Source organism: Orbicella faveolata, unplaced genomic scaffold (genome assembly GCF_042242905.1).
Source record: "Orbicella faveolata isolate gen_17 unplaced genomic scaffold, um_ofav_v1 contig_13, whole genome shotgun sequence".
NCBI lineage: Eukaryota > Metazoa > Cnidaria > Anthozoa > Scleractinia > Merulinidae > Orbicella > Orbicella faveolata.
Window position 1 is genome coordinate 10,697,084 of NW_028301540.1, and position 12,253 is coordinate 10,709,336.

Sequence of the window (12,253 nt, forward strand, 5' to 3'; positions counted from 1 at the left end):
GAATCTTCACTCATGAACTCCGAGTAAACGAGATATGCCTTAAACATCAAAATAGAGATATTAAATAAATAATTGGAGGGGAGCAAAGTAAAGATTAGTTTATGACTGTTTTTCCGTAACATGGGAGAAGATCAACCCTGCGCATGCGTAACTTATAAAAGCACGATGCACTGGTATAGCGGTGCATAACACAACTCAAGGCAAGAGAGACCGTGTTTACCACATCTCCAAACACGAAGGGAACTGGAAAATACGGCGCGACTACTCTTCACGAACTGCGAGGTGTTTGGAAATGTGCTGCACCTTTTTGTTGCTGCATGAAATTAAAGAAGAATTTTGAGTAAAAGCTAACTCCTTCAAATGTTTAAGCCTTTTATTGCTTTTAGCATTGACTTTTTATTTCACTTAAGTGAAGTACCAAAACATATGACTACATTGGAGACATGTCACATGTCTACTATTTTCGTACTGTAGATTTTTACCTGTTTACATTGTGCTACTGATTTCTAAAAAACACAGTCAGCTTTCTCCCCAAGAAAACACAATACTTTTAAATCTTATGTTAATTTCTTTTTCCGAGATACAAAGCTTAAAACTCTTAGGAATCAATATTTTTAAAACCCGTTACCATTTGATTCAGTCAATATTACAATTTCCAAAACTATGTTCTATTGCATTTTTTCAAGCGTTTCCTCTTTTGAGGTAATCAAATCCTTTTTTTCCTAACCCCTGATCTACTACGATTTGTTTTCAAAAGGTACAGAGGATGAATGAATTCATTCTTCTTCGTCTTACCTTCATCTGAGTACGGACCTAAGGACCATCCGCACACCAATCACTACCAGCCCTTGCTGAAAAGGAGCCATGTTTTGATATATCGATAAAGGACGAAATTCTCAAAATAACAGTTGCCTAAAAAGACGGGAAAACACGACAAATGTAATAACAAATGAGAAAGGAATAAGAATGGTCGTTATGACGGACGAATGAGATGAAATGAGAATGACAAACTTGAATTTCACCGCACTCGTATTACTAACTTACTGGAAAATCACCCATCCTTAGTTTTAGCCAGAAAAGCAAGAAATGAATTCATTGTTTCCTTCATTATTCATTGGAATATACTATCATGCTTTCATATTATTTCACTTATACGGTTCAACGTAATTCATGGCCAGTCTTTCAGAAGATCTACGGCTTGCTGTTTCGTCTTGGTGCACCAGGGTAAAAAATCCCTGTATTTTGAGGTCCAGTCTTCTTGCAATTCAACTTCGCCGGTCATAATCTTCTCTCTAGCCATGGGGCGCACAGGTCCACTAATATCATGTGTTTCTAAGAACTCGACAAAACAGTCCTCTGGGCTAATGCAGGGAGCATTATCGAGCTCCAAAAGCACCAATTCGCTGCTCTCCTTACCAGGGTGCAAAGTGCTGGCTGGAACGAACAGGGTGACCTGGGGTCCAACAACGGACCAGTAACGACCAATGTTAAATCCGTTGACGAAAGCTTGACCCTGGAAAACATAGAACAGTATCGTGGATTGTTCAACACTATCGAAAAGATTTCGCTGACCAAGAAGCGCGAGGAGATTTTCTTACCAGCAAACCATAGTTAATAGAATCTATTAACTATGAGCAAACCAATAGCAAGAGAAACTTTTAAATTTAATCCTTTCTAAATGTCGCTGCCGACAACATGCGACTCGAGTACTAACCTTGTACAAGGCCCACAGTAAAGATAACAACTTTTCAAGTTCCGAGGATAAACTGACCCATTCCCCTCCTTACCCCTCCCCCCTTCCCTACCCCGGGTCAAGCCATTAAGTCAAGTAAGTCGAATTTAAGGATAAATCGGACGGCTAGCAGTTTAGTGGAATGATCAATAACAGCATTCTCCCTACAACTTAAACTTATTGTCAAGCGTTCAGGTAAAGAGAACATACAAACGCAGTAAACTGGATGTCTTCTCTTCATGTACAACAAATTCCCAAGACTTGCGTTGTTAGAAATACGGGATTGGCTGTAAGAAATCAAAACACAAAATTTTCGACCTTAAATATATTACACAAACGTCTTTTCACCTTAAACCAGCCAGGAAGATTGAGGAAAGTGTCTTTAGGAATGCCATCTGGTGCTGGAGGAATTTCACCAATGTAGAAAGTTGGAATTTGAATGCTATCCTCGTCGTTTTTAACCGCAGCATGTGGAGACTTCTCAATGCCCACAACAAGGTCTAAGTGTAAGGGATACATCTTCCAGTTTCTAAGGACCACATTGTCGAGGGTCACATCTCCGAGGATCCCTTTCGGGTCTTGTAAATGAGGCCCATAATTAATGCGGCCCATGTTTTCCACCAGGATGTCCAAGGTCGCACCGGCTTTAACTTTGATGGTGGCGGTGGTCTTGCCACCAACGCGAATCAGAGTTGCCTGGCGAACCTTCCAAACAAAACAAACAATGGAAACATAACCGTAAAATTTCGACAAGCGCTGGGGTTAGCGCTTTACCTGGGCTTCACGCCTGAGAAATAGACCATACTCGTATTAAAATATAACCTTAATTTACCCTCGGCAATGTTTATAGCACAAGTACTAGTAGGGCCGAGCAAACAACTGACACAAATATTAATAATTCAAATTGTATATAACGTTGTTAAGAATCCCAACTGGCCGGAGGTAAACCAGTTGGCTATTTACAAGTGTGGCCGAGGATTTGAAGTCGAGGCTACCTAGAAACAAATCCAGATAGTGGTCAGAGCGTGACTCGAACCCGGGACCGCTGGATGGCGAGTCCGACACTCTGACCACTCGGCCACGCCGCCTCCTCGGTATTGGACTGGAACTGGCTTGCAATGGAGGCCCATGAAGGGGGAAATCATTAAGAAAGAGGTAAATGTCATTTGCATTTGAAAAGACTCCCCACATTAGCCTTATTTACAAGTTTCAGTCCAACACCGAGAATACGAATATGGCCTACTTGAAACGGCGGTTTGACTCTGAAAATGCATAAAATGTTTTCCGGCCACACTACGGCACAGAAATTTGAAAAGGCAACAATCACCCGCCATTTTGGATTTTTGTTTGAGGAAAACTCAGTCAGGGAAATCCCTTGATTATCGTGACGTGATCGTATTCGAAAAAACTCCGCTTTCAAAATGTTTTCCGTCCACACGAAAACGCAAAACCGGCATTTTCAAAATCCACCGGTTTGAAGAGCGTTTTCGAAAAGCTCCTCTTTTGGAACGGACTAGTGTGGGCGGTAGGCCTAACCGTACAAATAAAGGGCGGTAGGCCTAACCGTACAAATAAAGCTGCGTTTTCAAATTTTCTCTGCCGCATTGTGGGCGGGGCATAAGTCCGACACGTTAGAAATCGAAAAGCCTGTCAAACATTTCACAAACCTGATTGACAAAAACAATTCCCCTGTCGCGCAGTCCTGGAATACTGATGTTCACCGCAGACCCGTTTAAGGGAATCATAGTTCGATAAAGGATGAATCCATAGTTTTGTCCAATCTGCTCCATGCTGAGAGTGTCATAACACAGGACAGGTCCGGATGGTGTCAGGTATTTTAGCAGATCAAAAATAGAATTGAACTACGATGGAAATTAAAGAAAAATTATCAGTCCAGCTAGCACAGAAGGCTGCCTCCTCTCTCTAAAACATCCCGGACTTTTTCAACCTGATTGTGTGCCAATGGGCCAAATTTTCCGATATGTTAAAATTCTAACTTGGCTTCGAGGCTTAGGGAAATAAAACAAACGAAATCGCATCGAGGATGAGGGATGAATAATTAATTTCTTTTGTTTTATTCCCCTAAGCCTCGGAGCCAAGTTAGAATTTTAGTATATCGGAATTGGCCTAATGCACTGAAGGTAGAAAAGGGAGAGGGGGGGGGGGGGCGGTGGCGGATAAGACGGGGCTCCCTCCATTTCACGAACGAATTTTAGCACAATTCGCCCATTACTTATACTTTTGTCATAAAGTAATGAATCACGTAATATGTCATTTAGCTGCTTTCTACGCGTCACACCCTAAAGTTTTCTGCATAACGTGTCACGCATGGTTAGGGAAGTTGTGATCTAAGAGGCAGTCTGAGGAAGTTAGAGTTTAAATATTGTGCTCGCATATCTTTGATATCGCGGGGATTGATGTTTGCAGCAAAAAGGCTTGCGGTTTCTGAAGGTTTTACTGACACTATTTTATCACAACGGAATTTTAGCAGGTGTAAAATTGTTGCTGCCTTTGTAGCAGAAAATTCTTTAAAACAAAAGTGATAAATTTAAATTTAAAAACACTCTCAGGTTAAAAAATAGTGTAAAATTTTGAGCTTTCGATTGCCAGTCTGCAATCTTTGACAAATAGTGAATAAAAAGCGCGATCGTTGAAATATTGAAAGTACGGTAAAAAGTGTGAAGAAGAAAAAATTACAATGAGAACAAAAAGATATTTGCGAGGAAATAAAATATGGGGTTCATAGAGGAATAGAATAATTCGAATGAAAGCGATAATTCAAATAAAAGCGATTAAATTCCTCTAACTTACGACCTTGCTATGGAATTACAGCACAGTAAAGCTAATCCACCTGGGTCATCATAACCTTTCCATAAGCAAACTTCTTAGTGGCTGGAGGCACAGGGCCTGGGGGGACTGAGGCATACTTGGCAATGGTCTCCATGATCAAAAAGTATTTTGTTGTCGGATCGCCGGCCTCTGTCAGTGGCGCATCATAGTCGTAACTGGTGGGCTGTGGTTGAAACTTACGACTATCTTGATAACCATTGGCTCCTGTGTGTTAAACAAGTGACATGTAACCTCATAAGAACAGTTCTTCATTTAGGTTTCTGTCACATGAAATGTTCAAGGTCCAGTTGTTAAAATCATGATTAAATTAATCCAGGATTAGCAACTAGTTTGAATTCTCTGGAAAGATATTTGGCCATTTGGATTTACTTTTCCAGCAAAAAAAGGAGACCCTGGATCTGACAACAGTAAATATACAAAGCCAAGTTGTTGGAACGCGAGTTAACGCTCACCCAGGATTAAAAGTTAATCAAAGTATTAATTTTTTCACTGGATATGTTTTGTGCGGTTTGAGTTTATTCAAACTCAAAACTGAAGGACAAACAAAATAAACAGAATTTAACTACACTGAAAAGTTACCCAACTGAAATCAAAATTCTTGCTAATCCTGCATTACCTCAATCAGGCTTTAAACAACCTGGCCTAGAACTGTAACTCACAGCACCTACCATTCATGAAACCAAAACTTGTACCACCTTGAAACATATACAAATTGACCGAGGCATTCATTGCGAGGATCTTATCAAGGTACAATCCAATCGCTGCCGCCTCTCTCTTCTGGTGTCCCTCTGCCCAGTGGTCCAACCATCCTGGATAAAATTCTGAATTCACTAAGGGGCCCTTTGGTTGGAACTTACGCAGCTGAGAAAAGGGGACTGAAGGATCAATACCTGAGGGATTAACAAAGAATCAGTGTCAATTAACAAGACATAAGGTGGACACCCTCCCACAATAATCGCCTCCTTGCAACTTGACACCTCTCTAGCTCTATGCTGGATACTGGATACATGTACCTAGCTACATGGAAGACAGACAGCACTCAAAGTTGCACACTTCCCTATACAGTTGGATATTATGTGCTGTTTATATCTAACCTTGATCCCTCACTATGCTGGGTTTGCACAGCTTTGCAAAGTAGACAACACCAGTTAACACCACACTAAAGCAAACACATTTCTAATGGAGACAACTCTTCATGGCAGATAAGTCTCTAAAGGCAGGCACCTCTCTAATTGGGCAGGTACTTCTCTAAGGTAGACACCTCACTAAGGCAGACACTCCTTTAAGACAAGAGCCTTTCCAAGGTGAACACCTCAAACAATGGAGTCCTCTCTAAGACAGACACCTCTCTAACTAAGGCAGAATTAAGATTTCTCTAAGGCAGACACCTCTGTAAGGTAGATACTTCTCAAAGGCAGACACCTGTCTAATGTAGACACCTCCCCAAGGCAGCCACCTCTTAAGGTGGACACTTCTCTGAGGTGGACAGACCTTTCTAAAGCAGACACTTCTTGAGGGCAGATACCTCTCTAGGTGGAAACCTCTCCTAGAAGACACCTCTCCGAGGAAGATACTTATTCATAATGAAAATCTGGTTACCACTCTCTAAAAGACACAATTTCAAGGCTGACAGATCAGAGTTACTCCCATGCATCTTAAATAACTCTAGAGGGAGTTGACAGCCACTTATTGCTCTGATGACAAAATAATGTTATTCACCTGCTCCAAAGTCCACAGTGGTAAAGAGCGAGGGAAGTGAGCCACATTCAAGCATCCTATCATTGAAGCCATCTGTAGTAAATAAAATCACATCTTTACCGAGATGCTGCTCAAACAAGTCCTGGAGGTGAGACATGTATTGATGGTCACAGGTGAAATAACTGCCATATTCATTCTCCACCTGCAAAAGAAAAAATTCACAGTTACCGTAACAAATATTTATTTTCTCCAATGAACATGCCGGTGTGATTACATAGCACCTTGCTAAGAATGGCGTTAAGTCAAGATGTAGGCTAAAGGACAGAATGAAATCTGACAAAAAAGTCTGTATTGAAACCAGTGTTTCCATCCGTGCAGGGGTTTCATTATCGTTTTCAGGAGGAGGGAAACTGGTTTTCACAGATGGGCAAAACTATTACAACTGAACTTCTTTGTTAGTAAGAAAAGCTTTCCACTAGAAGGTCAAACCAGCTGGGCAAAATTGTCCTCAGAGCTGGCCAATTTGCCTGGTGCCCGGTCCTTATTGACACCCCTGCCATGAGTTGCGCATAACGAGAAGAATTACAGATGTCTTCTCATACTAGTGGCTGGAGAAAATCACTTGAATGTCCTTATCCCTGGGAGGTAGTTATCCTATGGACACCTAGGCGATTATATATTAGCCCTCATAATCCGTCAAATATTTTTGCTTTTGTACAATAATGCATTATGTGACTGAATATGCCACAGCTAAAACTGGGAAATATCCAAGTGATATTCCCCAAATTTAAAACTGCATGTGTTGCAGAAAATATTTGAAGGATAATAAACAAATTATAGCCCCCATTTGGCACAAAAATAAGTACAATATTTGTCCTTGCAATGGATATTATCTGTTCCTCATTAAAGCCCACAGTTTTCCTCGAGCTATGCTGTTGGAAAACTGTTTGCTTCTCAGAACGGATAATGTCCACAGAAAAATACCCATGGCAAGCATATTTTTGCACCAAATGGAGGCTATTGTCTATATACTTATCAGACAGGTCTGTTAAGCTTTCATGCAGATTTGTCAGCCCAATTATGAAGACATAATTGTTACAAACCAACTTGCATTGAGCACTACCTGAACAGCAATGATAGGTCCCCCATTGGCGTACAGAAGAGGCTTCAGTCTTGGAAGCAGAACACTCATCCAACGATCCACTGCAGCAATATAACCTGAGGACAAATTAGAAAACTAGCTGAACTACTGCAATGATGCATGCCAATGAATGTAATAAGAGGTCTGTACATGTATACATATTACTGTACACTGTGTGCGGTTTCAAGTGGAAAAAGAGAGAGTATTTGTATCAACTACCGACAGAAGCAATTCAACTGGATGGGATACTGGACTGCCACTCTCTCTCCCTCTCCCCCACCGTATTCTCCCTAGATCTAGAAGACAGATCGTATATATGCTGCACATTTCTCTCAAAAATACATCATGTGCACACATGTATAGTGTATGAGTCAATACAGGATTTCGCTATTATAAACATTTTTCCCTACCTTTGTCTGAAGACGACCTCAACCTTGCTTTTGTGTAATTCTTAAGCAACCAGGGAGGAAAGCCACCCTACAATCATAAAGAAAGAAGATTGTCAACTACGTCAATTCATCCACAATAAAATTAACACCCTGAAGCTAAATAAACTCTTATTGTGTGTTATTTCAGGATTGTGCTCCATACTGATCTAAGAATTTGGTGATTTTTGAGACTCGGTATATTTAGGAATTATTCTTTATAAAGATCAAAACAATAAAAACATGGAACATGCATGAATAACTTTGAACTGCATAAATTGTCAGCAATTTTTTTAAGAACATATACTCAAAAACTTGGCTCTTTGTATTGTCTGTGTTTTTTTCAGGAGTTAATTTTTTAAAACATTAGATAGATACATGTACTCTTGTAAAAGTACCTAGATGCTGACATAAAAACCAAGTCTCTTACTCACCAGATCCCACTCAGCACAAATGTAAGGACCTGCATAATGAAAAATGAAGATAGTTTACACAAAATATATTATTTGTTTATTGACTTTCAAGAAAGAGTATTAAGAATTTATCAATGTCATCTTTAATAAAAATAAAAATGCTTAATCTCTATAAGCCTGGGTAGCCTACTCTAGGATATATAATTCAAACTCATATTGATATTAATTATTAGAAAACAATCCTAAGAAAATATGCACGCTGTTTGGTCAAAAATTGTGTTTCTATAACTCGATGGAAACACAGAACTAGCACAACATGTTGACATAATGATGGCGCAAGCTAGGAGAATTTACATTTTGATGATCAAAGTAAACAAGCTATTTTTCTTTTTTTCATCGCAGTGTTTACTAAAAGAAATAAAAAACATGTTCTCCATGTTTATATCGGGTTATAGAAACACTCGTGAAAGTTTGGGAGAACTCGAAAAAGCTGTGGAAACACTCAGCTGTGGCTCATAGTCCCACAGCATTTCTCATTCTCCCAAACTTCCACTTGTGTTTCTATAACTCGATAGAAACACGGCACATGTTTTCTATTTCTTAAATATTTATTAATAGATTGTGCATTACTAATGACTGACTTTCAAGGAATGAAGGAAATTATTCTGCAATAGGTGATAAAAGCCCGGAGGGTTTAGGGCAACTGTGTCAGCCGCAATGGTCATAAATAAGGTATTGACTTTTTAGTCAGGTCATTTATAGGGTAGGGAAATCACAGATTTCGTTCAAAAATGGGGTTAAGGGAAACTGGCTGCACACCCCCACCCAATTTTTCTGAGGGAACCCCCCTCCCCCTGGGGGGGGGAGAGAACTACTAGTAATAATCATTCAGGGATATGAGCCAACTTCGGGTTAATTTTACTGGCTGAAAGACTAACAGGTTCATTTTGAAGGTATACAATCCTTTTTAATGAACTTCCTAAATCATCCATAGTTGTTATATAATCCCCAGAGTGGAATATTGACTCACCTGCTCTAACTATGACCAAGAGTCCTGATGATTGTGCCATCTGAATAAAACTAACCAAATCATTGTTGCCACTGAAATCATACTGTCCTTCCTGTGCTTCGTGCATGTTCCAAGCTACATACCTACATGTATGGAAAAATATTTTAACAGTCATTGAGTCATGTCGAGATATTGCATTCAGTTCATCCATGGATAATGTCACCATGTGCAAATTGTACGGATTAGTTTTCGCAGATGTTGAAATTGTAAAGCGGCTTCAGGGCGAGCAAAGTTTGTTCCACAGAATTGGTAAATTAAGCTTATTATAAGGTACATGTACCATTTAAAGGCTCTTCAAACCAGATCACACCTCTGCATGACACCCGCATTTCCAAGACAAATACAAACAAAAGAAGCCAAGTGCAATCAGTAATTATTACTGATGGTAACTGTGCCGACACTTTAAACGAGGAAATCTTACAGAGATGAGACTTTGCATGCACTGCATGCCTATGAAAGTAGGTAATGTTCTGTTGTGTCCCTCTATAAGACAACCAATAGGGTGTATAGTATTCTACCATGGATTAGGAGCAAGTATCCTACCAGAACCTTTAACTACTACTTCAGACCTAACAGCAGAGCTCAGGCAGCCCCAAGGGCTGCCATGTGGAGCACCATAACAATAGGAACAGAACCACATGCATGCATAGAAATAGAAAACCATCCAACTCTTTTTTCATGGTCAACATGGCTAGCAGCATGGATGGCGGGCACATGCACCCCATGATAAATAATGACATTGTGCAACATGGTGGCAATACTCCAGCTAATAGGTCGAGCAAGGCATGTAGCCTTGGTTTACAGCATACATGTAAATATTGGACATCCATGTTATGGTCAATTGACACCTGTCAAAACAAGGTATCCGCTGACCAGTATCACATGACCATATCGCAGGTTCAAGGTTAGGGCTCATCAAGGTCACATATTTTTCTTAAGTTGACCACTGACCAAGTACTGTTTTTTGATTGGATTGCAGGCTCATGTCAGGTTAACCTGTTGTAAGCTGGTTAATGCTAACACAGGATTAAAAGGTAACCAAAGTCTAAATTTTTCTTGTATACAGATGTTTTTCACTGCTTTTGTTTTGTGTAGTTTGAGATTATGCCAACTTAAACCAGAAGGCCAAACAAGATAAACAGATAACCTCACCACAAAGGTACAAAACTAAATTATGGCACTGCTTCCATAAAATCTAACATGCAATTAATCAACAAGAATAAATCAAAAATATGAATGGCATTTGTGGATCATAAATTAGCATAAAAATGCGTAAATGAGGAATACTGTCTTCTCTAGACGAAACATAAATTTAAATCCAGTACAGACAGTTTTTACCATAACATAACAAGTATATTACTGGTATTAGCCAGAAAAAAAGTTGTACATAGATGCTGGTTGTAATGCAAGTTTATAAACAGAAACAATTCTTACGTAGCCACAGTGTTCAAGCCGGCATGTTTCATCTTAGCAAATCTATCCATCCAGTAACACCTTGGAATGCGGAAATAATGCATATCCCCCGAAATAAACCGGAAAGGCTTCCCATCTTTTAGAAACCGGTTTTCCTCAAAATCAATTTGAAAAGTTCTCTTCTTACAAATACATCCTTTCTTTTTCCTCTTCAATCTTGCGTTTAAGCCCATAAACAAAGCCACCAGGAACACAAAATGAAGTGAAAAAGACCAGGAAAATTTCATAATATAACTCTAAATTTCTCTGTAAAAATTTCCATTAGTCCACTGTGTGTCAACATCACCAGGTTTGTGACTGAAGATCACTTATAAGCTAAAGATACCGTTAATTACTCCATGACAACTTAGAGTCAATTCCATTGTTTAAACTAATTATTTATTTATTTCAAAATGGACGCTCCTGTTTTCTCAACAAGGTGAAAGGACACACCTGTGGGGAACGGTTAACATATTTGTTTTATTTGAAGCAATCACCTGGTTGAAACACAAACAACAAGAGATGGTGGAAAAATCGACATGAGAAATCGATCGAATAAAATTAGGGAGCACTCGGTCTTTAGCTAGCTTTTCAGTGACAAATTTTCAATTTCATTTGATAAGTCCAGCCGAGAAATTAACAGCAGGCAGGATATTTAGTTAACAGACCCCCAGGTCACAGAAGTTTAGTTAGCAGGTAAAGTTTCTCCCCTGTTGGATAAATCGAAATAAATTTCTACGATTTAAGCTTAGTTTAGACTAGCTGATGCTGGCTCGGTTTATTACTCACGAAAAAAAGATTCATCTATTTATTAAGATTATTTATTTTAGATGCAGATTGAAATAGTTTAAATACCTTCCGCAGTTTAAGTAAAAAGTGTATCTAAGTTTATTTTCACATTGAAAACGACGAGTCGTTACCAGCAAACTAATATTAGATCAGCCACACTGACATGGTGTACTAGTAAGAAAGAAAGGAAAAATATTGACCCTGTGCAACTCGGTTGAGGAAACAGAGCAAAAATACCTTTTCCATCGGATGACGAGGACGAACTTTCCACTGCAGATTGCGTCATTGAAAGCTGCAGCTGATTTCACTTTTCATTGACAATCACTTCTAATACGTATAGTTGCGGTATTTAAGTTAACTCACGTTTGCAAAGTATTCAAGCCAGCCGCTGTCATTTTCGTCATTCTGTCCTTCCAGTAAACCGTTGGGACACGAAAGTAGTGCAAACTTCCCGATATGTATCGGAATGACTTTCCATCCTTAAGAAAGACATCGTTCTTCCAGTCTATGGTAAATGAGCCACAAGATGAATAATGGATGATTGATAACAGGACAAAAATCGAGCCCCACATCGCCGCTACTGCGAAGTGTTTGCTCCGATCCTGCAAGGGCAAGTCACGTGCTAATCATCTGCCGAGCATCGCGTGACATAAATTAAGTTTCGTAACAACGTGACATTGCTTT

General features: G+C 39.5%; 2 protein-coding genes across 2 annotated transcripts in view; one reads left to right on the top strand and one right to left on the bottom strand.

The window, feature by feature from the left end:
- LOC149114948 (PMS1 protein homolog 1-like) overlaps window positions 1-12,253 on the top strand; it is an 84,043-nt gene that overhangs the window by 24,008 nt on the left and 47,782 nt on the right. The window lies entirely within an intron of this gene.
- On the bottom strand, window positions 356-12,196 carry LOC110055215 (beta-galactosidase-like). The gene is made up of 11 exons (XM_089284612.1): window positions 11,933-12,196; window positions 9,290-9,411; window positions 8,281-8,309; window positions 7,832-7,898; window positions 7,404-7,498; window positions 6,302-6,482; window positions 5,251-5,472; window positions 4,584-4,786; window positions 3,400-3,594; window positions 2,081-2,437; window positions 356-1,513 (listed from the first exon to the last, which is right to left on the bottom strand). Exons 1-11 carry the CDS (start codon window positions 12,139-12,141, stop codon window positions 1,169-1,171), a joined length of 2,025 nt encoding a protein of 674 aa, XP_089140738.1. The 5' UTR covers window positions 12,142-12,196; the 3' UTR covers window positions 356-1,168.

What these genes read in the sequence shown, in the direction of transcription:
- LOC110055215 (XM_089284612.1), bottom strand. Translation starts at nt 12,141, where the DNA reads ATGTGGGGCTCGATTTTTGTCCTGTTATCAATCATCCATTATTCATCT. An exon ending in GAGGTCGTCTTCAGACAAAG is followed by an intron (nt 7,499 to 7,831) that starts GTAGGGAAAAAT and finishes ATTTGTCCTCAG; the next exon opens with GTTATATTGCTGCAGTGGAT. An exon ending in CACTGTGGACTTTGGAGCAG is followed by an intron (nt 5,473 to 6,301) that starts GTGAATAACATT and finishes TTAATCCCTCAG; the next exon opens with GTATTGATCCTTCAGTCCCC.